Source organism: Galeopterus variegatus, unplaced genomic scaffold (genome assembly GCF_000696425.1).
Source record: "Galeopterus variegatus unplaced genomic scaffold, G_variegatus-3.0.2 Scaffold5555, whole genome shotgun sequence".
Lineage (NCBI taxonomy): Eukaryota > Metazoa > Chordata > Mammalia > Dermoptera > Cynocephalidae > Galeopterus > Galeopterus variegatus.
The window spans coordinates 60481-87976 of record NW_007731666.1 but is presented as its reverse complement, the minus strand read 5'-3'; the positions used below and the strand labels follow the sequence as shown (position 1 = coordinate 87976).

Here is a 27496-nt window from a genome sequence, read left to right as displayed (position 1 = left end):
GGCCAGCCAAAAATACTAAAAACAAAGGTCCTAATGATTTGAGAAATGGTTAAAACATGGATACCACCCAAAAAACATGAGAACTAAGAGAGTCCAAAACCAGCATTTTCCACATAAGTCAGTATATGTGGAGTTAACTGTGAAAATTTTCATTTGTAGATATGAAGCAAAAAATAATTCCACACAGTTTTTCAGCCAAGAAAATAATCATTTGAGAGCATAATAAATGCCAACTAGTCCAGAATACCATGCTTCAAAATTCAGGTCACTTAACCTGGCTGGCCTGGTTACCCTCAGCCGTCACTGGTTTAAACTGTTCACTGCGTGCCTTGGAGAGCAGCGTGGGCCAGAGTGATGGGCTGTGACCGTCAGCACCATGCTGCTGAAGCCATGAGAGCCCATCAGGATGAGCAGCTTGGATTTCATACCCTCCCCTGCTCAGACTCTGTAGCCTCCCCACTTACTTTCTCACATTTTCACTTTTCTCTAAAGATGCTGATATTATTAAAAATAAGTATGAGTTCATGGAAAAGATTTCCATGGAACACCTTCTTTTATTGTATCTGTACAATGTAATTTAATTATAACGAATACTAGAAAGCTCAGTTCCAATCTGTCAGAGAAAACAATGTAGCAGATCTTAGGTCCAGAATCTCTGGTGAGTTTCTGAATGATAAGAGGACTGCACTAGGCTCTCGTGCACATCCCACCTTGGGTCGGAAAGTACCCTGAAGTTGTGCAGGCTTTCTTTCCTCACCTACCCTTTCTCTCCCTCAACTCCTCTGTCTTCCCCCTTACCATGTACATATGTCTGTACATATGTATGTACTGACTCTTGTACTGCTATTTCTTTCTTTCTTTCCTTCTTTTCTTTCTTGCCTAGATAAGGCTGTCATAGGCTCAGCCCACTGCCTAAGACAGGAAAAAGAAAGATGTTAACTTGCTCTATTGTCACTGCCTGCCCCCACCTCACTCTCTCAGATCTTTTCACATGCTATATGATCTGACTTGAAAGTAGTTTAGGAGTCTGGGCAGATTTTCTGGAAACAAAGTACACAAAGACAAACTAAAAGACAATTATTTGTTTATGGCAGAAAAAGAGAGCTACAGACACCTCTCTGCATGGATGACTTACCTCTCCATGTTTTAGCTTAAAATATAAACGACACCTCTACCACTATGAAGAACAACTGTTTTTTAGTATTATTCTAGATTATTTATCTTAGTTAGAAAGCTTGCTGTAACTACAGGTTGGGTATGCCTTATCTGAAATGCTTGCGACCAAGAAGCATTTCAGATTTCAATTTTTTTTCAGATTTTGGAACATCTGCAGCATACATACAGGTTAAGCATCCCTACTTTGAAAATCCAAAATCCTATAGGCTCCAATGAGCATTTCCTTTAAAAGTTTCAGATTTTAGAGCATTTCGGATTTTGGATTATGGATGCTCAACCTGTAGTTATTAGCACACCAAAAATATGGAAATTACTTTACTACATGAGGATATTCTTTGTAACAGCACTTGTTTAAAAACATAAGGATGAAATATATAGATGCAATATGAAAACTGCTTCGAAATAATACAAAAGGATGCATAAAATTCATCATGCTGTAAGCTTATTACTTTTGCACTTTTCTGTATGCATATTATACTTCATTAAAAAGTTTACATACAAAGAATAACAGCAGAGGAGGAGGAAGTAAAGAGGGTTACAGCTGAAACAAGATTATCCATGAGCTGACAACTGTTTAAATTGGATGATGAGAGCTCTTCCATTTTTCTATGTGTTTGTGGCCTTTCGTTACAGAAGACGGTTTAAAATACGACCTATAAACCTAAGAAACTCAAGCAAATACAAGATCCAGAAGCATAGTATAAAAACAGTAATCATTAAGACTAGACTCTGATTTAAAATATGGTGTATTAAAAATGAAGAATCAATGTTTCTTTATAACTTTCCTGAAAGTAAAAACAATTTTTCTATGAAAAGTTCTTGGCATATTTATGAAGAAGGACTCTTCAGACTAAGATATAGAGGTGTTCTAATTCTGGTGGAAGTTTTTTCATATTTTGTAAGATACTATAATTAATTTAAGGTTTTAAATATGAGAAAGAAACAATAAAAGCTAATTATTTCCTAAAAACACAGTAAATGAGCTGGTTCTAATATAAGCAAAACTAAGAGTTCCAGGACATCATATGCAATATGTTTGGACATCATTTGCATTAATCCTACTTTATTCATTCTCTTCTCAGGTGTGCCCCACTACCACCACCACTTGTTAAGAATCAATAACATTTATCAAGCTACTATGGAGACAACTAGCAGTTCAAGAAAGACAAAATGTTAAATAGTGATTGCTTCATGCAGAAAAAAACTACTCCTAAAATATACAAGCCTCCCTGGTTTTTCTAATATAAGTCATTTACAGCAGACACCTTTTGTCAAGCAGTTAATGGAGTTTGCCTTTGGAGGGAATATTTTCTACTTAGCTGAAAAACAGAATCGGTTGCATTGGAACACATCGATAAATTCAAATTTGTCTTTAGTTTTTCTTAGAACACCTCACTGCATTCAAAAGAACTGCATATCATTACATACAGGTATTCCCCAACTTAGTGAAGGGCTGTGTTCTAAAAGCTCATCCATAAATCAGCTCTCTAGAACTCAGATCACATTTTCCCACTGAAACTATTTTATAAAGGGTACTCAGGCCATCAGGCCACCCCACAGAAATCTACAAAGCTCAAGTTTATTAAAAGTATTGTGCTTTACTAAAGCACTGTGTTGTTTTTTTTCCAACTAACTACTTTGAACCATTATTTCTTTGGTAAATGCAATAGGGATTCTAGAAATATTCCTCAGTGCTCCATGCGTGCACTGCACACACACACACACACACACACACACACACACACACACATTTTACTGAAGAACACTATGGTTACCTCTGTTGCTCGGATGTGGTGCTCAAATCTAAGCACTTGTAACATGAAATAACGATACATGGCTAACACCAATCAAGCCCCAGAAAAAATACTTCTTCAAATGTCTTGGCTTCTCTACACTAATCAAAAGATTACTCTATCTGAAGTTTCCTGGGGACTTGTGAGTTGTACTGCTGTCAACTTAAGAGAGGATTCCGCTTTGAACATTCCAAGTAAACACACAGAAGCAGTGTTTAGACAAGGGGCTCTTGCATTTGAAGGCTGGGGGAGGTTGGGGTTCTAGAGCTCATTAAAGGGGCAGTGGTCATGGAAGCTTCTGTAGGAACCTACTAGATCTCATAGATACTGTGCAGAGTCTTACAAGCAGATGGTGAATTATAACTTCCACCAGGTTTATCATCCAGAAATATGATTTAAAAAATTAGAAACTTCCTACTAATCACTTTTAATATATATTTTTAAAATGTTTATAAACTCGAAAAACAATAAATTACACATTACTTCTGTGAACTTTAGCTATATCCAAAGCCATAACAAGAATTTCTCCTCCCCAACTGCAGAGACGGGGGGTGGTGTGAGGGGCCTGCACAGCAGCCAGAATGATAGCTTCTCGATAACAGCAACAGGCCCTCCCTCAGCCAGAGAGAGATGTCAGTAGGAGTTTGTGAAAAGCAGTGTGTAAGGAGAGGGCCGCCTATATTTAGTGTCTGCTTTTCTACTCCACCCAAATGCATCTAGATTTCACTGCTTTGAAGATTTTTAAACCACCAAATTGTTTTCATGGATGCAAGTAAAAGGTGTAAAAAATTGCTGAGATAAAGTAATTTCAAATATTTATACTTTCTTGTATGCCTGGTCACCAGACAATTTAAAAGAAAAATACATACGATTCAATACTTGCATAAAACTAGCTACTCTATTATTCAGGCCAAATTTATTGTTGCTTATTTTTTCAAGTTCAGAATTTCATGAGTATACTTCAATTATGCAGTGCTACCATCATAAGATTTTTAATGTATTTTTATAAAGCTCAAATCCAGAAAACGACACAACTTTCCAGAGACCACCATAGAACCATATCAGAACTCAAGAATTCCAGATCCCTCCCAGTCTCAAACTCAGCTGAGGTCTATTCCACTTGCCTGCATAGGTGTTGGCCTTGTTTAGGAGGTCTGTGCAGGCATGCATATCAGCGAAAGCCCGGATTCCTAAACAGTTGACAGGGTGAAGCTGGGATTCCAAAAATTCACAGCAAGTCTTCTTCACATCCTGTAACTGTAACAGACCAGCTGCTGGGAGAAGTACCTGCAAAACACAAGTAAACGTGCTCAGACAATTTGGTTGGGAAAACATCTCTATTTACTGCTTCCACATAGGGTGCAAGAGGTCCAGCCATAGCTTATAATCTCCAGCCACACTGAATATTTCATAGAAAACCAATGCAGCAATTATTTGCAAAAATGGTGATGACTCTTTACATTCCCATAGTTTCCATGGAATCTTTCAAAGGTCTCCTCTTCTTGGTCACAAGAATTTAAGAGAAATCAGATCATATTAGATAAATGGTTCATTTTATAAGAATAAATAAAATGTTCCTTTGAATTTAACAGCCCCGGCATCCACTTCCCCTCATCAAAAAAACACAAATTATTAGTATGCTAAGGTGCTACGGTTAAATGAACATAGTTTTGTTCCCTTAGTTCAAGCAGTCATGAGCCTCAGTTGTTTGTGGGGAAGGGGTGGGCCCAGAGTCATACATACCACAATAAAGCCTTTGCTGAAGACCTGTGTTTCCACTCTCTGAATAACACAACAATCCGCCTTTCTTAGAGGTAGAACAATTTTAAATTCAACAGTCTCTAGCTACAAGCAGACAGTTTCTCTAGAATGTAATATATATGCTAAAAAGGAAAACATACGAGGTAATTACCTAATAATAACTTTTAAATTTGTACTTTTATTTGACCAACTCCAGGCAATTTTATATTAAGTATTAGTTATTCTGTGAGATTTAACCACTATCTTCACTATAAATACTATATCCAACACTGCAACTGCTTTTGAAGTAGGTCAATAATGGAAACATTTTTCCTTGTAAGTGAAGGACCATAACTGAAAGTCAAATTAAGGAGGAAAACATCATTTTAAAAAGTTATTGAACATCTGTTGTTCTTTTATAAAAGCCAAAAGAGAAAAAGAAAAAGAAAAAACTCTCAACTATTTAGAACAATGGTCAATTTTAGAAAAGATCACATTAGCATAAAGAAATAAATAAAACCTTCTAAGTTCCTTCAGGAATTGACTTTCCTATATGCCACACTGCAGTCCAAAGAGAACAGAGAAAAAAACAGTAGTTTATGAATATTGTAGTGGATCGAATTATGTCCCCCCAAAACTCCCTGAGGCTTGAATTGTGTCCCCCAAGTTTTATGTATTAGAAACTTAGCCCCCACTGTGACTGTTAAGAGGGTGTGAAATCCTATTATGGTGATTGAAAGATGGGGCCTTGAAGAGGTGATTAGATTGTAGGACCATAACGCAGTGAATGGATTAAAAATGGTGGTCATAGCGTGGTTTTGAGGGCTTTAAAAGAAGAGAAAGTCTGTCTCTTTCTCTGTACTCTCTGCTCCACCATTTCACAACGTGATACCCTGCACCACTGCCGCTACTACTACCAAGACCCTCACCAAATGTGTTCCCTGGACTTTGGATTTCCCAGCCTCAGAAACTGTAAGCAATAAATTTCGTTTTCTTTCTAAATTACCCAATTCCAGGTATTCTGTTATAAGCAACAGAAACAGACCAATACAAATATCTTTTATGATTTTCCTATACCTGTGTAAATAACATGGAAAAGAAAGAAAGCACTCACATCTCTCTGTAAAACTACTTTTATTTTCTGAAAGGAAGCACAGAGGCTTTAACTCTTGGATCTAAAGGCTGTGTGTTGTGTGCTGGGCGGGTTAAGGGTATGTGTGCACACATACACAATCAGATAGTAATTAACAGAATTAAGGACTAAAAGGGTGATTTTTTTTTTCTGGTGTTTTAGCCCAACTCCACCAACTAATATTAATTTTCTCTAAAAAAAAATGGAAACAGTATGTAACAATAATGTCTTTTCCTTCTGAATTTAAGAGAAAGTGTAAATACTTGTAATGCTGTTATAGCCAAACCTATTGCATAATATATATAGTGTGTTTCATTATGTTACGAGAATGAATCTCTATGGAAGGCTTTAATATGTTGATAACTTTCAAATTGGAGGTTTTCTATTCTGGTATAATTGTGCTCTGAAGCAACGTAAAGTACATTCCAAGATGCTTAATAGTGTAGCCATTTAATTCAGCAAATACGTATGTTTAGAAAGTGGCCCACAGTGGAATATTAAATCTCTATGAAACTTGCACAAATAGTAATGAACACACATCTAATCAGCATTTTCCCAGAGACTACACAGTGTAGTATAGCAGTATTTAAACTCATAACAAGGAAGGGGGGTGGGGGGGGGTGATTGAGCAGAAACAGGCTCACTTGCATGAAGATACCTCAAAAAGTTAATGGAAAGATCCATATTATCTTTTAATTGTATTTTTCCATGAACTTTTTGAAGTTCCCTCATACATTGTTGATGGGAGTATATATTGGTTCAACCTCCATGAAGAACAATTTGTTTATTTCAACGAAAATTACAAATGCACATATCCTCTGACCCAGCATATACACTCATATATGCACAAAATCTCGTATGTGCAAGATAATCATTACAAAATTATTGTGGGTAATCGCAGAAGTTAGAAAAAGCCTAAATGTCTATCATAAGGAGAACGGTTAAATAATTATAATCATCCATTCTATGGAAAACTTTACAGTCATTCAAAAGAAAAAAGAAACTATACAGTTGGGACAATTTCTAAGATATATTCTTAGGTGAAAAACATCAGTAATTGGTACATATGCTAACATAAACACCCACACATATATACACCCATCTAAAAAAGCGGCTATATATAGCAGGCTTTTTAGATTTTATTTTGCTTTGATTTCAACATCATCACTACCAAGTCCAGTTCTACCTTATTAGATTGAAATTCATAAAATTGCAGAATCTCAGATTTGTAAGGGATATAACGAGTCATTTAGGTCAGAGATACAAGAGTTATTTCAATAGTAGTCCATGTGCATAGAAATTCAGATATAATTTTTTATTAATGGCAGTGATGAGTCAAGTTGTTCCACGCTTGGCAAACATATATTAAAAATAACTTTAATGTGAGTCAAATGTATAAAAAGTTTATTCATATTTTTCTTTTGTCAGTAAACCCTTCAAAAAGGCCTCAATTTTATGATGTAATTTTACTAGGACTAAACTTCAGTAGCTCGTAATTATGTAGTTAATTACGTATGGCTTCAAAAATAATTACTAACAGACCCAGCTTGCTAACATGACACCTGGTGACCATCACTCATAATAAAACAGGAAAACAACTGGGACCACACCAAGTTCCTAGTTTATTTTGTGTATTCAACAGCCAGTTAAAACAAAACAAAATAAAAAATGCTCCAATTTCAGATGAACAATATCCATGATCAGAACCACTCAGACAGCTGGCAGCCTGTAAGCTGGATGTCTTGAGATCAAATCAAATCAAACCTTCTTATTTGTCTGATGAAGAAACCAAATCCTAGAGGGGTTAAACAGCTTGATCAAGTCATACAGCCAGTCATGGAAAACTAGGGATATAATCAAATTGACAACCTTTTGGTGTATTGTTCTTTCTAATACCTTCAGCCTCATCTCTAGGTACAAAATGAAAGTGCTTATATAATTTCTAAATCACCCATATTGTGCTTTTCAGCAAGAGTAATAAAGACAACAACCACTTCAACAATGAACTCTTGTAGTTGCTTCCAGTTATTGAGTAATTCTATTTCAGGCACAGTGTTAAGCACTTGGTGGGCAGTAATACCTCACTATCCCCATTATATACAAGTAAATACAGAGGCTGGGAAATGTTGGGTAACTTCCTTTAGGTCACACATCTGGTGGAACAGGTCAAGCCTGCTGTAGGAGCAATATTAACCAAAATAGGTATAATGATTTTAGATGACACAGATAAATATTCTTGTGATAATAGTCAGAAATATATGTTAACAATTAGAAATATATTTTTAAAGTTACCTTCCATTTATTTAAATACTATAAACATTCTCAAGTATATTTATTTAAGCAAAAATTGAGTCAATGTACAAAAAAACATTAAATATTTAATAGCATCAGCAGTTCAGAATACAGCAAAATCATAAGGTAGCACACACATGATTGAAATTTGGAAAGCCCTGATTTGGGAGATCAGATTTCATATTCTAATCTTTCAATATCTGATTTCTCATTCCTGTGGTTTTACATACCACTGAAAAGGAAAAAGGTACTTTAATCTAGGGCTATCGTAATACATATTACATGGCTTATTTTCTGCTGAAGTGGATAAACTGTACTATTGGTAACAATATGAGAAACAGCAATGTAAAGAGGTAATTTATTTTATTTTTTAAATTATTATTTTTAATTGACTTGTAATAATTGTACATATGTATGGGGTACAGAGTGATATTTCAACAATAATTTATTGTATATTTTCAAGTGGCTAAAGAGAAGAGTTCAAATGTTCTCAGCACAAAGAAATGATAAATGTTTGAAGTGATGGATATGCGAATTACTCTGATATGATCATCACACATTGCACACACGTATCAAAGAGGTGATTTTTTTAAATTTTATTTTATTTGTCAATATACAATGTGGTTGATTATTAGAGGTGATTTCTTAATCTGCTATTTATTTAGGTCACAAAATTATCATGGGCATTATAACTCAAAGGTTCAACAAATAAATTTATGTCTTTAAAACTAATTTTTCTGGGCTCTCAAGAGCAAAGGAGCAGTTAAATAGTGCTTCTTATATGAAGTGGAATTACACAGATACAATAAGCCACCAGATACCTAGTATTTTGATCTAATGGAAAATTTCCATTTATCTATGCTTCATTAGAATTAACTCTGAGAATGATGAAAATAAACTCTAAGATCCTGAAACATATTCCAAAACATCAAAGAAAGAGCAATTATAATTTGCTATATATTTTAAATGTTAATAATATATTCTAAGAATCTAAAAGTAATTAAATCCCATATAGTGTATATACTGAGGGAAGGCCTCTCAGGTATGTCCAACCTCGAGGAAAAATGTCAAGTGGGCAGCAAATGTAAAGGGGCCCTCGCCCCTCTTTCCCACATTTTCCTCCTTTAGTTCTATCCCATCAACCCTGAGCCTCTTCACTGAGACCCTTGTGTTCTCACCATGGGCTCAGTTCCTTTCAAGTCACTACTAATAGCATTGCTTCATTCCATTTGCTTCGCAGCATTTACACAGTCAAAACTGATCTTATGTATTTGTTCCCATGTTTACTGTCTCTCTCCCTGAGAAGAAATATAAGCTCTATGACAATAGGATCACATCTGTTTTACCCCCTGCTATATCCTCAGGTCCTAGAAGAATACCTAGGTGCCTCATTAATGAATCAACCTGAATGTAAATTAATTTGTTGCTCCCATGGGTATTTGTGTTTTAAAAGAGATACAATTTTGGATGTCCTCTGAGCCAGAATTACAAACTATTTCTAGGAACATATCTGTATGGGATACTTGGTGGTCTTACCTCAAATCCTCTCAGCCCTACCTCTTGCTGAAGCCACTGCTGCAATGACTAGGTCCCAGCACACTTTGATCGCCTTTGTGAAAATGTGCCTCAGCCCAGCCCCCACCATATCTTTCTCTGGCTTCCTACCCCAGGATGTGGGTGACACACTGAGCACTCGCACCTGCACAACCCAGAAGCACACGGGAAAGAGAGCTCTGGGGCCACCCTCGATCAGTGCAGAATGGTCCAAAGGAAGACAAATGCTTCCCCCCAAGCAAATTTCTGAGACACATTTTTCATAAGGCTCTTCAAAAGGTACTAGTGAGAATAAACATGTCACACCTAGCTGTGGCCATATTTGTACCGTAACTTTGAACTGGCTTTCCCTCCTTTCCAGTTCAAATCCCCCATTCACTTACTATTCTTCCCTGGGATCATTTCTCAAATAAACTAAATGCACACAAGCCTTGTTTTCAGAGGAACCCCACGCAATCGCACAAAGGAACAAATTGTGAATGTGGACATATTTAGCTATGAATATTAATTATAGTGCTGTTGACAATATCAAAAATTGCAAAGAGCTTAAATGCCCAATCCAATAACAAGACAGATGAAGTCAATTCTACAATATCAATAAAATTGAGTATTTTGCAGCCATTAAAAGAGATGTAGTACAAAAATATTTAATGACTTGGAAAAGATATTCCTAATACATTTAGTATAAAAAGCTAGTTTCTCAACAGAATATACAGTATGATTCCTTTTTTTGGAAACACACATACATAAACACAGAAACAGTATCAGAGGGATACAACACATTTGTTAACATGAGTTGTCTCTGATTAGCGGTAGCATGGAAGTTTTCAATTTGCTTAGTTTTACTGATTTAAAAATTTTCTAAATTTCCTATAATGAGAGAGTTCCGGTCAAGATGGCAGAACAGACGGTTCCCAGCGTCACCCTCTCCCACAAATCAACCAAATTTACAACTATAAAAATGTAACATCAGCCAAGCTGGGGCTGCTGGAGCTCAGGGGAAAAGGAGGAGAGACCTACGGAGTTCATGAAGGCAGGAGAAACTACGATGAGAGAAAGAAAAAGCTGCTCTGAGCATTTCGGGCTGTGGCTGCTTTAAGGCTCAAGCTGCTGAGCGCATGGAGCAGGAGCCGGCAGAAGTCGCCACTGTGCCCTTCAGATGGAGTTGCTTGGAGGCAGCAGAAAAGAAGAGGGCCTTGGTGGCCCCCAAGACAGCAAGACCACTAATAGGGTTGTCATGGACCCACATAGGAGTGACAATCCAGAACAACTGAAAAAAGGGAACCATTCAGAGGCCAGTGAGTCATTGCAAGGGACCAGCACAGGGCCTGTCCCATGGGAAGTTTTGGAGCATGGGCAGACAGGCCCACTGGAAGAAAACTGGGACACGGCAAGGACAGCCGACCTACCCCCAATCAGCACCGGACCACTCAGAGGAGACTGGTCAGGAATGCAGAATTGCACGGGGTGCAGTTTGATTAAAAAACTCAGGCCCAGACCAGAGATTCTACAGAACACAGGTCTACCGGATCTCTGGAGAGCCAGAAGTACCTATAAGATCAACCATTAAACCCTGAGCTGCACAAAAAGCCTTCCCTAGGGAAACAGCAACAAAGTAGCAATTTAAACAACCACACAACTCAAGTACTGGTTCCCACAGGAAGTTCCCCCCATTAGAAGCAAAGAACAAAAAATTAGTTCCGGCCCAGGCACACCACCAGCACCTTGGGGCCTGCCTGGGAACTAGAGGCTTAGATCCGAGGACCAGGGACCGGACCCCACTACCACTTCCAGGCAAACTGTGCCAGTGTCTTGGGACCAGCCCAGGGTCTGGACCCCCTCCCACAACCAGGCACACCACGGCAGCACTTCAGGTCCCGCCCAGGGACCTGAGGCATGGAGAAGGGGACTCGACCTCTCTCCCACAACCAGGCACACTGGAGCCAGCACCTTGGGGCCCACCAAGGGACCCAGGGCATGGAGAAAGGGACCGGACCACCCTTGCACAACCAGGCATACTGAGCCAGTGCCTTGGGGCCCACCCAGCAACCCAGGGTATGGAGTCGGGGACTGGATCACCCTCCCACAACTAGGCACAACATGCCAGGCACCTCAGAGCCCACCTGGAGACCCAGGGCATGGAGAAGGGGACTGGACCTCTCTCCCATAACCAGGCTCATTGCACCAGTGCCTCAGGGCCTGCCCAGGGACCCGAGACAGGGAGAAGGGGACCAAACACACCCCACAACCAGGCATACTTCCAGTGCCAAGGAGCATGCCAAAAACAGCACCTCCACGTGGGTGGCCCACCACAGCCACCACAATAACCATGGCTGCCGCAAAAGTGGCTAGACGTCACAACCACCACGCAGATGGTCTGCCAACCACTGGAGTGCATTCACACAAGAAGAGTCACCAGCAGAGACAGAAAAGAAGAGGATGTCTGGGCCGGCCCAGTGGCGCACTCAGTAGAGTGCAGCGCTTGGGAGCGTGGTGACGCTCCCGCCGAGGGTTCGGATCCCACATAGAGACCGGTCCGCTCACTGGTTGAGCGTGGTACGGGCGCGACACCGAGGGTTGCGATCCTGTTGCCGGTCATGAAAAAAGACAAAAAAAAAAAAAAAGAAGAGGATGTCTCTTTCCACAAAACCCATTTCAGAGTGACAGAAGAAGCATCTGCTCTATGATAATATTGGGGGACCTGATCACATCTCTCAGCATTGGACAGATCATCTAGGCAACAAATTAACAGAGTAACCATTATTCTTTCAGAAGGAGAGAAGAAATCTAGGGCAACTCGGGGGGAGGGGGAAGAGATTGAACAAGGGGCATAAAGAATAATTACGATTTGTAACAATATATATGCTAGTAATATTGATTTAATCAACATATCTCAATGTTCAACCCCCAAAATATGTATAATTGATTTTGATTAAATAAATAAAATAAATTTTAAAAAATAAACCAATAAATAAATAAATTTCCTATAATGAATACACACCATTCAAATAGTCACACATTATTTAAAGGAAAGTCAGGAAGAAGCAAGTAAAGCAATGTCCTTCTGGATCTCTAGAATTCTAGCCAATGTAGCAATGGGTAAAGGGAGCTATTTACAGAATGTGGCTTCTCCAGTGACTATCACCCCCCACTCACTAGAGACTGTCTCACTTTGGCCTGTGCTCTGAGCATCATGAGTCTCAAAAGCGTCTGATCAACAAGCTAGTGTTTTATAGAACATTAACTAGGCTCTATATGTTACTCTTCTTGTTGTGTGAATAGCAATATCTTTAAATGTTCGGAGAGACATGAAGAACATGGCCCCCTAATTAAATAAACCTGACTTAAAATACTATTATTTTGTAAAACATAAAAAAAAATTTTTTTCATTTAGATATGCTGATTTCCAACACATGGAGACAAAATAAAAGGCTACACATTCTATGCTGTGGAGATGCTTTCTGCAATGAACAAAGAAGTGAGGGGGAAAGCCACCACTGATTAGTGAAGACAAGTGGAACACTAGACACAGAAGACAACTGAGCCAAACAATCAGCATCCGTGTGACACCCTTACACCAATTGCACATTTTAAAGTAAGACACTTTCATCCTACTTCACATTGTCTGACAAACCAAATTACATATAAGATGTTTCAGTTAGACAAGTTCACTCCTTCTGCATGGCTATTAAGACCTGTAGTTTATTTTCAGCTTGGGCATTTACTCCACAGGGGGAAATACTTTAGAGCAAGTCTTTTAAATCCTGACATTAGCAGTTTGTTTATTAGGAAGAGAAAACCAAGGGGTCTGATTGTTCCATATATAAGACTGTCAGATGTTTAAGAAAACATACAGATATGAAACTCACAGCACAGTCACTATTAACCTCACTGTAAGTGCACTGCTAAAAAGTAGGTTTTTATTAATTCCCAGCCATTTTATATTTATACCTGGCTTTGCATGCCAGGAATAAGCTGAAAACAAACAAGGAAACAGTTGTCCAAAGGGCATGGGCAAAGGGAAGACATTATCCCCAAACTTAAAGAAGCTATATGTTGGTGGACTAAAAAATAAAAAATAAAAAAGTCTCACTATAAAATATAATCTATAACTTTAATTAACACACACCTTCTAAAATCTGCATTCAGTCCCCAATTTATAAATAAGCCATGTTCCGCAAGTTCTTCTCAATTGGCTGCTTGACACTCACTGCACATTTACTCTCAGAAACAGTGATATAAATGGTTATAAACCACAATATCAGTGAATATAACAATACTATTTGACTGCTGTGACCTCATCAGGGTGTGGGGTACAGGAAAGAAGAAACAAAGTTTCCTTCCTCTTTCTGGGATGTAGGGCTGGCCTCCTGCAGAGTTTTGACATAAGAAATGTTTGTCCTTGGCATCCTGCCATCTCCTTATTGACACTTCTCAAAACCCTAAGCCTCAGCCACCAGGAGCCAGCCCTCTTCTCTGTGCACCCAACTATGACTCTCCACCCAGATCTGCCTTTCCTGATTGCTAAGTGTTTCATCCTCACCTCCCTCCAACCTCACCTCCCCTCTCCCAACACACCCCTAACCCACACTCCACCCCTCAGGATAGCTACTTCCAGCAGGGTAAAAAAAAAAAAAATTATTATTAGCTCACATTAATGGTTAATAATACAAGATCTTCCAGAACAAATCCCTTTCAGAGGTATTTAAAGTATAAAAAGAGGCTGACTCTCTTAAGCAGAATACACATACAATTGGTGGAATTTCCAATGCTATAATTAATGGAGTGAAAAAGCAGAAGTAGTATGGAAAGAACTTCGGGGCAACGTGGACTTCAGGCAGGCTGAAACCATTTCTCCTACACTACCCCTTTTTACTCTTCAAGGTAGATTCCTTTATTATTCATTTGAGCCACTGTCAAATAAATTGGAGTTTTAAGAGAAACCTTGGTTTAGTTAAAAATAATGGAAGTAGCAGACCCAATTCCAGTTCAACTGCCCCTCAGGGTCTCTAACTAGTGCCTTTCTCCTATTAGGCATCAGTCACCTGGCCTTACCTTGCTGTGCACTGACCAGTTCACAGAGGCTGAAATCCTGCCACTAAGTCCTTGCCCAGGGGATGCAGATTGCTTGTTCCCAGACTCTCCTCCTCCTATCTCATTCCTGCCAGGACCTCTTGCCTGGCTCAACTTCCACTCATCACACAGGGCCTGTCTATCCTAGTTTGCGTTCACTCATTATTCACTTAACAAATATTTATTGAGTATCTAATATGCACCAATCACTAATCCAGGTTCTAGGATACGGCAGTGAACAAAAGAGACAGATATACCAGCCATCCTAGAACTTAGACTGTAACAGGAGTACTTCCATTTAGCAAGGGCAGGTGCAATTTCCATCATTCCAATACTCCTGCCCTTCAAAGTGGTCTTTGGATCCCAAAGTCTAAGTCCATGGGCACTGAAGGACTGAGGCTGAGAATCAGGAGCTGTACATATTAATCCCCAATCTGTCACTGAGTTCCTATAATGTCTCAAGGGCACAAAAGAGTTAAGATAAAAAGAATGGAGAATGGAAGCCATACCACAGGCTTTAAAGTCAGAGAATTCTGGGCTGAATCTGGATATACTCCATACTAGCTGTGTGACCTGGAAAATCATCCCCTATGAACTAAAATTTTCTCAATTGTTAAAAACACTAACCCCCTGTCCAGGATGTTCTTAAAAAACAAACAAGTAAAGTGACTGAAACACAGAAGGTAGGCAGCCCCTTCTTCCCAAATAAAATATTATTATCATTTATCAGAATTAATCTACTTTAATCTCCTATCCTTTGGTTCCTCCTCTAAAATCACTACAAACCAAAAAAAAAAAAAAGACTGCTAATCTCTCAACTAACTGAACATGCATTTTCCTCCTTAATGATGAAAATTTCCTTATGTATTTCCATTGGATCCTTTAAGATTCCTCCTTTCCACAATCTCAGAATTTCATGAATAACTAAAGAACAGACTAACAGACTATCATTGAGTTCACAATCACCTTCCCAGAACAGAATTTAAACTGGTTAAATGAGGGTGGTGAGTTGAAGCATCAACCCACTATTTACAGAAGAAAATAGAGACCAAAAAGTACTTTCAGTAGGCCTCAAAAACCTTTTTTAAAAAAATTAAAACAGGGCCGAGCCCGTGGCGCACTCGGGAGAGTGCAGCGCTGGGAGCGCAGGAGCGCTCCCCGCTGCGGGTTCGGATCCTATATGGGGATGACCAGTGCGCCCACAGCGCTCACTGGCTGAGCGCGGTGCGGCCGGTCTCAAAAAGGACAAAAAAAAAAATTAAAACATATGAAAGCAAGTTTAAGGGACCAAGATTATCAGTTAACTCAAAGAACAGACGTAAGATATAAATCTCTTAATACAAGGGACTAATGATACTCCTCCGGCTTTTCATAGGTGGTGCATGGGTACATTTATGACAACTGTGGATGGTAATTGCCAAATTAACTGTCAAACATAATTGTTGAAATAATTTATCTTCGTTGCCTCCTTTTTGTGGGAGTCATTCCCTAGACCAGGGGATGTAATCCAAACACCTCCTCAGGGCACTGTATTACCTTATTACATACAACTCCCGACTCTTCCTCCTATTCTCTCCTCTCTCTCTCTCTCTCTCTCTACCTCTTGCCTTTTCTTCTATGCCTGCTCCTTTTTCATCTTCTTTCTAAATTGATTTATATCACTCAGAGGCCCCCACAGATTACCAAGGTTAGTCCAATGGGATTTTTTTAAGGCTAAAGAGGCTGCTAATCACTTTAAATTTTTTTTTGTTTTCTCAGCTATAATACTAAATCAAAACACAGGTACACAGACAGGCATGCACACGTGCACACGCACACATACACATGTCACACAGTCATGTCCTTGGGCAAATAGCTCTTTGTCGGTTGCATGTTATTTTTCACCAGAAATTATTTTATATACTCTCCTCCTAACCCTATCAGTATCAATATTCATACACCAATAAAAAGTAAGAAAATACCTAATAGCAAAGTGCACATTAAGGGGAAAAAAATCTCATTTAATAGGCAACTAAATAACTTCATCTTACTGATAGCCTGTCTCTGACCCAAACTAGAGCTTAATTACAGAGTGTGTGTTATTCTCGGTGTTCCTCATCAAAGTACTTTAAGCCTTATTCACAACAGCCAAAACTTTAAATATACATTGCCATCAACATGCTAAATTGTAGTAAATCCATACTCAGCAATAAAGAGAAACAAACTACTAAAACACACGACATAGATGAATCTCACAAATATTAGAGATTTTTCTTTTTGCTGTGCAAAAGAGATCAGTCTCAAAAAAAATACATTCTGTATGATTTTATTTATATGAAGTTCAAGTTCAAGAACAGGCAAAACTAATCAATCATAACAGAAATCGTATCAGTGGTTGCCTGGAAAGGGTGGGAATTTATTGAGAAAAGACTTGAGATTGTAAGTGCTCAATATCTTGATTGGAATGTGGGTTAATTAGGTGTGCATTTGTTAAAACTTAGCAAACCAAAAAGTTAAGATCTATGGTATACAAGTTATGCCCCACTAGGGGAAACAAACAAAAAATGAGTCCTTTAAATGCACACTAAAAGATTAGCCAGAGGTCAAGGGACAGAAATTGTAAGCCATGAAATGAAACTTTCAATGGAAAATAATAATCATAGAATTCAAAATAAGAACAAAACAAACGCATTATGTGATCAAATTTCTACACTAGTATTCATAAACTTAATTTACAACAGCAGCTTGTGAATACTAGTGATATAGCTATACTCTATTTTCACAAGAAATAAAGTTTTCATAAATTATATATCCTGAGGAAAGGCACAAGTACACTAAAACCTGATTATCAGAAGCACATTAATTTTATTACCCTAACAATGAAATTGACAACGAAGTCCAAAAGATAATATTTTTAAAAATTGTATGTCAAAATGCTAGGGTTTATAAAATCTTTGAGTGGTCTCAAATCAAACATGCCAGAACCACAGATAATTTAACAACTCTAGACTCTCACCACCTAGACTGGTTTGGAGAGACATATCTTGAATGCTGGCAACCAGCCTGATACAAATGTGCTATCCCATACACAAGCTCCATACCTAAACATGACGCAAATATCAAAGATCAAGAAAAAAATCCATGTAATAAGGACTTTGACTTATTTCTATTTTCTCATCCTTGTTCAAATTATGACAGCACTTAAAAGATTCATAATCAGGATGGAGTCATTTTTTGTTCAAGATAAATGCCTTTTATGTATCACATGAAGCTTCTTAAAACATGAATCTCAAAATGACTCAACTGTGTGGACATCTTCAAAGATTATATATTTTAATGATATAAAGCCACAAGTAACTTAATTACTAATGCTTCTTCAGTACCTAGCTTTGACCAAAACAAGATCTTAAAAAAACACTTCAAGTGTGATATTCATCTAGTTTTACAAGATGTTCTTATAAGAAGGCTGCTAGGTTTTCTCAAGCTAGCTGACCTCAATGCCTTTTCCATACTAAATTTTAAATAATAAGCTTTCCTATTTGTTCTGAACTCTTTAACTTCTATAGAGTAAAACACAACTGAACTGGATGATTGAAGAATGGATGCTCCAGTTCATCAAATATTTTGATTAAAATTATGAGAATTATCAAATTCAGACTTAAAAAAATATATAATTAACATCAAAACTCATTGTATATAATTTAAAATTTTAGACCTCTAGATAATAATAATAAACTTAAGTTATCACTACCCAGGTGAAGTGATAAAATACCAAATTAACATATTTTGGATTATCAGAACATCAGATAAATTCATTCCTATTATATGACTTCCTAGTGCTACACCATAAACAACTAATCCCGAAGGTTTGATTAAAGGGATTTTTGATTGTTTTAAGTTTTAACCTGTTTTCTCTAAGCATGTCATGTGCCAAACTCTTTTACTCATAAAGAACTGACTCTCTGTCTCATAAGAGAAAGAAAACATAAACAGAAAAGGAACAAGCCCCCTTCCTAGACTCTGCTGGGTGAAATATCACTTTTCCTCCAGCCACTACATGACAAACCAATGGAACAGGCTGTTATAAATCAAAGATTTATCACAATACTACAATTATCCCAGAGTGTTGTCTCCACACTAACTCAAATATACAAGACTCACTCGGTGGAGAAAATTCTACAGCAAATTAAGAATATTTTTATATGTTCTGATTCAGAATATAAAGAGTGAGGGAAAGGTCATAGGAGCCATTTTCTACCCAGTAATTCCAAATAATCTTAACGAGTTCTTCTTCTTGATCTCAAGTCTTATTGCTGCCCATTTCTTATTTCTGTTCAACATTCATTGAGCATTTTAATATTTTTGCAAGATTTAACTGGTATATTTTGCAGCATTCCTATGGGCTGTCAAAGCATTATTAGCATCATTTAATAGCTGAGAAACAGAAAGTTTAATCTCTTACTCAAGGCCATTGTTAAAGTCAACAGAAAACTCAAGATTTGAGCTCTGAATTCTAATATAATAATGAGCCAGAGTCCACTGGCCCATGAAGTTTTCTAGCAGAAAATTTCTCAGGGCTCCTTATTATTATTTTCTGAGCCACTCAACAGTAATTTAAATATACAGCATTATATACTTAATTTAAATGATCTTTTCCTAAGAGGTCATTAAAACATTTACAAAACTGTTTCTGTTCACCTTGAAGATGGGCCTTCTACTAAACTCCTTTGCTACTTGGGCAATTTCTAAATGTGTGGCTGAGAATGAAGAATAGTCAGCCAATCAATATAGATGGAGGGCAGTGCTGAAATAGCAGATTTGTAACGTGATCGTAACTAAGCTTAATGCATAATCAAGTGTACAGTTACGGTCTCTGTTGGAAGAAATTATTTTTAACATCAGGTTTAAAATGGTCCACATTGTTAAATCTTCATAAGGAGGTAGATGAGAATTCAAAATACTGGGGTCCCCTGCCCTCTAGTTAAGAATCATTACCTCAGTGAGCCACTATGGCTGGCAGAGTTTGTCATATCCTTAAGTACTTGGGGGCAGCAAAAGACAACTACTAGATTACAAAAAAATCAGAAATGGGTTATCTGAAGAGCAATTATTTGTCCGAGTTAGTCCAGTGCCACTCAAGGAAGAGAGACATTGGATTTCAAGGTACACAATCAATATTCGAATCGCTAAAAAAGTATGTTCTGCAGTGGGACATACGTTCAGTACGTCCCTCCCTTATCCTTTTGAAGTAAACCCCCCTTGCCTGTGATTCCATGCTCACCAAACAATTCTGATTGACAATTCTATCACTTAGGTACCTAGACCCTGGGAATAATGCATACTGGATAATGTACACGTTTACAGAATTACTAGAAATATCTGTTACCCTACTGAAAATTAGTTTAAGATCATTATGGTTTATTTATCAGTCACTTGATCTGGGCTAGTCTGAGCTACTTCCCAAGAGTCTGTTAGCTCCTTCAGAATTGATCAAAATAGTTGTTAGACTGTAAAGCCAAGAAATACATGGGGTACGTGATGTCCAACCCCCACTCAGACAATTACTTTCACTGCTCCCAAGCTAAAGCAGGTTCATCTGTATTTCTGTACACTGTTCCAGAGGCTGCATTATGAGCCAGCATAGGAAACAAAGCATACTTCCTGGATTATTACTAAGTACATATGCCTTCCTGATATTCAAGAAGTCAGCACTTATTAGTCAGCTATTGGGCACTTCCTTGCAAGAAATGCACTCCAAAGGACACAGTCTAGAAAAAAAAAGGAATAAAAACATACACAATTAACATAAAAGTCAATATATTTATGCACAGTCAATAACACATATTCAGTCACGTACCTACTGATTTTGAAACTTTTCTCTCTCATACCCCAAGTAACTAATGGTCAAATTTCCAATTTTTTTTTTTTTTTTTTTTGTCTTTTTTGTGACTGGTAAGGGGATCGCAACCCTTGGCTTGGTGTCGCCCGCACCACGCTCAGCCAGTGAGCGCACCGGCCACCCTTATATAGGATCCGAACCCGCGGCTGGAGCGCCGCTGCGCTCCCAGCGCTGCACTCTCCCGAGTGCGCCATGGGGCCGGCCCTCCAAATTTTTTTGACCACACTTCACAGTAAGACTTTTTACATCACAACCTAGAACTCAAAGTATCATAAAACATGGAGACTTGCTAGGATCTACTTTCTATTTTAGTCTTTAGACTTCAAATAGTTCTTAAGCAAGATTGCCTATGCTAATATCTAATTTTTTTCTTAAATGCTAATAATAACATATTAAATTCATCTCTTGACCCACTAATCGATCACCACCCATACCTGAAAAACAAAAATGCTACTTAAGCCTGGAGATGTAGCTCCCCATTGCTGCTTTCTTTCTCATTCCTCCAAAAACCCCAACTCCTCCGAAGCTGTCCTCGTACCCTCCTTACTGGGATTATCCAGTGACATCTCAGTTACTCCTACTCGTTTAGTGAGGACTTTTTTAAACCTAAATCACCATTTTCCTTTCCACCTCAATTTCTGACAATTTTTGATAACATAAATATCCAAAGAAAGAGAACATCTTAGTTTCTTGAGTTCCAACTATCTCTTCCTCCATCCCTTCTCAACTATCCACTCATGTAGTTCGTGTTCTAGACTTGTTATTCCAGAGGGATCAAAGAAATGTGGAGCAGAGTCAATCACCCAGCTAGCTCAGCCTAGATTAGTTGACCCTCAGCCAAGCTACAAATCAATAAGAATAAACGACTTTTGTATTAAGACACTGAGCTTTGGCATAGGTTGTCCTGCAGCATTTTTGTGACAATAGCTAACTACAGGTAGTTATACAAGAGGCTGTACATGGCTGAAGAAAATCACACAACCTTTCTATCTGATATTTATGACTACAAATCTCAAGGGAGCTCTCAATATGGTCTGACAATTCTACTACACTTCACCACTAAATTCATCTTCATCCTTCCCAAGACTATGATTGAACATCGTTAGTCCCTTCTCAAACTTCCAGCATCCCTTCTCCTCATCTGTCTGATGACTTGCCACACAGCGTTTATAAACAGATGCAGGCTGACAGAATTCCACCATCCAAGCCACTAGCCTACTGTACACATAGTGGGTCTTCCTTCTGGTTAACAAAGAGAAAAGTTTTCCTGACCCTATCTAAGGAAAACCCCTCCATTTTGTTTTAGATACTAACTTCTTTCACTTTTGCAGAGACTGCTCAATTACACCCTTTCTCTCATTCTTTCTCCCCTTTATCTCATCAACTTCTGCTTCTGGGTCACTCTCATATATATTAACCTATATACATCCTTTAAAATATTACACATCTAAAAAAAAAAAAAAAAAAAAACCCCCTTCCTGTAAACCCAATATCCCCTTTAGCCAGCACATTTCCCTTTCACATAAAACGCAGTAGAAGAGTTGTCTGTACTCTCTCCAGCCCACTTCTCCTCAGTCTACTTCAATCCAGTTTTCATTCTCACCATCACATCTAAATAGCCTTCTTTCAAGGTTACTAATGACTAGTGTGACCACATAATTTATCATCCACACTGAAAGATTCCTGAGTGAAATGAGCACTAATCAGACAGGACAACACATTAACAGGCACAAAGTGGGACTCTCCCAAGCAAACTGCCGAAATAACCCCTGCACTGACATTGCTTTCCAGAGCCAACAGCCAATTACTTTGCATTCACTTTCTTGAACTTTTAGAAACATCGGACACAGCCAGCCACCCCTGCTTGACTTTATTCTCCAGAACTAGCATCCTGTGACACCACACATACTTGGTTTTCCTCCATGTCACTGGCTGCTCTCAGTCTCCTTCACCTGCTCATCTAAAATCTGGAATGCCTCTGACTGCGTCTTTGACTTTCATTCTCTATCTCTGCCACCTCTCAAAGTGATCACATCCATTTCAGTGACTTTAAATATCACCTACATGCCAAATCTACCTGACCCTTTCCCATCACAGAACCAAATACCTACTCAGCATCTCCATTTAAAAGTCCAATTGATGAAAGTTAACGTGACCAAAATAGGTGGTAATCCCTACTACTCCAAAAAGGTGCCCCCATCCCCATCTCAGACACCACCACCATTATCCATCCGGTTGCTCAGGCCAAAAACCCACAAGCCATTGTTGATAATTCTCCTTTCTCTATCCCTTCATGCAAATCCATTAGTAAATTCCATTGGCCCTACCACCAAATATTTCCCAAATCTCATGCCAACAACCCGGGCTCAAGCCGCTACAGTCTCTTGCTTAGACTACCCCAATAGATATCTAAATGGCCTCTCAACTTCTACTACTGCCCGCTACAGTCCATCCTCCCCACAGCAGCTGGGGGAGGGGAGTAATCTCTCTAAAGCATAAATCCTCTGCTAAAATCTGATAAATGTCAACAAAATAAATAAATAGATGAATTTTGGAAGAAATGTTTTTTTAAAATTTTTTAATTAAAATTTTTTTTAAAGTTTTAAAACCCTATAAAGGGAATAAAATCCAACCCCTTACCATAGTCTACAAATCCCACTTTATCTGGCACTATCGACCTTTTCAGTCTCATTTTTCTCCATTGTCCCCATCATTTAATCTCCTCAAATAACAATCATCATTTTCTTTCTGACCTTTAAACATGCCAATCTTATTCCCACCTCAGGTCCTTTGAACCTGATGCTCCTTCTTCTTGGAATGTTCTCTGCCTCAATCTTTACACCACTCCCTCCTCTTCATTCAGCTCTCTGCTCAAATGACTGCTCCCCAGAAAATAATAATGTAAAATCATCCTGTTTATGTATCTGTGGGTTTATTATTTACCTCACCCCTACCCACTCCTCCACAACGTAAAGGCTTTCAGGACAGGGACCTTGTCTTGTCCTGCTTGACACTGCATTGCCAACAGCTAGAGTACTGTCTGGCATATAACAGATGCCCCCTAAACATTTAATGAACTATTATTTGAAAACTGGAGTTCATCAGGATCAATACTGGCAGTGGAAAAATGGGCAAGCTCAATAGCTTAAAAGTAGGAAAGGGAAAGGGCATGCCATGTATAAAATGAAGTAAGATAGTTATTAATCCTTACCTATCTGGCCGGGTCCAGCTACAGATCTTAAAAACCTTAGATCTTCAAGTTTAGTCCACTTTAGTTCTAAAGCAATCCTGCCCAAGCCCACAAAATTTATTAGGCACCTAATCAGTGTTGGTCTAGCATTAATCTTGTTATCCTAAACAGCTAGCCACCCCCTAAGTTGTATGCCCTAAGCACCCTCATGCTTACCAAGACACATGATGAGCCCCAAAGCCCCACATGACAAGCCCTAGACCCTAGGCTTGCTGTCCAGTTCCCTATGGGAATACACATTCTCTACAATCCCAGACATACTTAGCAGTGGTCATTACAACTGCCCAGCCCTTACCAAGTTTCCTTCCAGAAAAGCTAGAACATAGGAGCTGTAGGCTTGAATCAGAGTTCACCCAAGGCAGCTATTCCTGAAACAAAGACACCACCATCAACCAAACAGTAGGCACTACCACCACCACCACCACCACCACCACGACACTCCTGCTGCCATGCCCCCTGCAGCACCTCATTTAGACCTGAATTTGTCATTTACCATTGAAAATTTTAATTTGGACTACATCTTACCCTAAGTTTAAAATATACTTATTGAGTGTTTGCACCCTCCAGTCAGGGCTCCTACTCTTAGCCCCATTCGTTTCTAGCTCAAGCTCCAATCTCAGCCATGCTTTTTGTGAGATCCCAGCATGTCTTACCTCTCTCTCCATAAACCAATTTAATGACTGATTACATAAGCTGCTATATAAAAAACAACAGTATGATCCCTCTTTTACAGACAAGAAAGGCTCAGAGAGGTTAAGCAATTTGAACAAGGTCACATGGCATTTAAATAGCAAAGCCAAGATCCAAATCCAGTCTAAACATATACTCTATTTATTACGTTTTGTTCCTTTTTAATTTTCTGCAGCATCAGAACTGAGTACTTAGCCAATACTCCATCAATGTCTGTTTAACTGAATGGTATTTTAAATGTTCATTTTTAAAACAAATATCCATCTAACGGGAATTTCATTTCAGTGTTTATCTACACAATATAGAAGTATACACAGCAAAAGCACTCTTTACCAACCTCCACTTAACCTACTCACCTGATTAACCAACTCTCCCCATGCCCTGAGTAAAGTGTACTCTCTAACATGCTGGCACAATTCTGCTCCTCCAGCAGAGTTGCATTTTACCAACTCATACATGCTGGACTTCTCCCACAACTGCTTATGGCAATTGCACTTGTTACTGAAATTACATAATTTAAATAAATATAAGTAATCCAATAAAACGTGAGTGTAAAAAGACAGTTGTTTCTTTTTTTTTTTTTTCCTTTTTGTCTTTTTTTTTCGTGACCGGCAACGGGATCGCAACCCTCGGTGCTGCGCCCGCACCTCGCTCAGCCAGTGAGCGGCCGGTCTGTATGTGGGATCCGAACCCTCGGCGGGAGCGTCACCGCGCTCCCAAGCGGCGCACTGTAGCAGTGCGCCACCGGGCCGGCCCAAAAAGACAGTTGTTTCTATGAAAACTAGGTTGATTGCCTTAGAGTGACTTGATCATTGTGTGTTACCGAAGAAAAAAAAAGGTTTTTTTAATCAAAGTAGATATGGGAGGGACAAAAGAGAGATTGTATAATTTGAAGAAGACTTGCCCTGAAATTTCTTTTCAAGTGCCTCAATTCTTGCTGCACTTTTTAAAAAAGCTAGAAAATTATAGTTGATGCATGATTAGATGTGGTTTATGCAAGAAAGAGCATGTGGCTCTCCAATCAGCTGACCATACTTAGTCTTACAACAAAACCTGGCATACATTGTACATTTATGTGTTTTAGGTTAAAATAAAATTAAGTCTTACAACAAAAGACTGGCGTACAATTGTACATTTATGTGTTTTAGGTTAAAATAAAATATTTAGGGTATATGTGTATTCTTTTTTGATGATTTATCCACTTTAATGACCTTTTATTAATTAAGCCATCTTAATCAAAACTTTTCCCAACTATGTCAACAGGCCTGATACCGTTTTAGGTCCTCCATGTGATACCCTCCTTTCAGGAACATCTCATGGGTAAAACACTACACAACATACTTATAGCACTTCCAGTTTAAAACAAAACAAAAACAACCTGCCCTATATTATCAATAAAATGGACTCACCATGTTGAATTTTCTACTGTACTGATATTGTGTTAAATATTTGGTGTGTTTATTATAAATAATTAATTTTTTATTTTTATTTTTTAATAAGTAATAAGCTATTTTTATAGCGGTTTCAGGTTTACAAAAAAGTTGAGCAGAAAGTACAGATGGAGTTTTTCCTATATCAATAACTAGTTTTAAATGTCTCTTGAAAAACTCTTAATTTAAATTCTGTTTCATTTATAAAGAGATAAGATGTTTTGGTCTCAAATAATTCCAATGTATGCAACATATAAGTTTCATGAACTATTAAAAACCCATCCATTCAAAACTATCAGGTGTTTCTTAAATTCTTCCGAGATAATAAAAGTTCTAATACAGACAAAACCTGTGGATGAACACTCAATATTAATCTGGGAATGAGAGCATTTACTTATACTGGCATTGTTTAACATCCTACCTTTGTTTTTCACTCATATCAAGTGAAAAACTCCTACCTACTTTAAGTAAGCCAAAATAAATACCAAAAGCTGATGAGTCAAAATATATATAACAAAAAAAAATAAAATAAAATAAATTTTAAAAATAAAAAATATGTGTAACAAAACTACAAATTTAGCAATGAAGTAAATCCTTTAGGACTCTCTAAAAATGTTAATCAATGAATCTAATAAAGAAGCATATACTGAATAATTTTTGGATAATGAAAAAATATTTTTCAGTTACAAAGGTATCTATATTTTCAAACTTATGAACTCTCTTCATAAGCAATACTAGTTAATGACAACTTAACAGCTGCTGTATGAGGTTGAACAAATTACTTAACCTTCCTGAGCCAATAGCCTCAATTGCAAAATGGGGTCATACCCTATTATACATGGTGGTAAAAACATCAAATGAGATATACATATCTCTATATATCAAATACCTAGCTCATGGTTGGAGAAACTCCTATGTGAAAATCCTTTCTATATGTACATATATATACATACTTATATATTTTAATATCTAAAGCCATGTATTCTTAACAGGGGGGTAAGCGGGCAACAAGGTACACAGATTCTCTGTAAATGTATGAAAAATTTTGTGTAGATATGCTTATGTGCCCTCTCTTTAGGAAAGGGTTTACAGTTTTTCATCAGATTCTCAAAGGTATCCATAACCCCCAAAAGCTTAAAATCCCTCTTTACTGCAGCCTTAGGCTTTATTTTCTATATCCCCCAGATTTATGAAGTTTATAAAGTTTGCTTGGAAACTCTAGAAACAAGTTAAATTTTCATTCACTCAGCAGTAGCAACAACAAAAAAGTCAAATTAAAAGCATGGTCATGGTAAAGTATGTGTTCTCCTTTTAGCTCTCTTTAAAAAAAAAAAGAACCCATAAATTAATTTAGCTCAAATTATCCTCCAACTGTGACACAAATAAAACCAAATACCTAAACTCAAAACCAAAATTTAAAAACCTAAACAAAAAACAAGAGCAACACCAAAAAAAAAAAAAAAAAAAAAAAAAAAAAAAGGGGGAAAC

The 27496-nt window shown here is 37.9% G+C and overlaps 1 protein-coding gene across 1 annotated transcript in view; it reads right to left on the bottom strand.

The window, feature by feature from the left end:
• The window catches only part of KLHL2 (kelch-like family member 2), a 98788-nt gene that overhangs the window by 36835 nt on the left and 34457 nt on the right, over positions 1 to 27496 (bottom strand). Inside the window, exon 4 of the mRNA XM_008589616.1 lies at positions 4094 to 4256. Within this exon, the coding sequence (XP_008587838.1) occupies positions 4094 to 4256 (163 nt within the window). The remainder of the gene's footprint in view (positions 1 to 4093; positions 4257 to 27496) is intronic.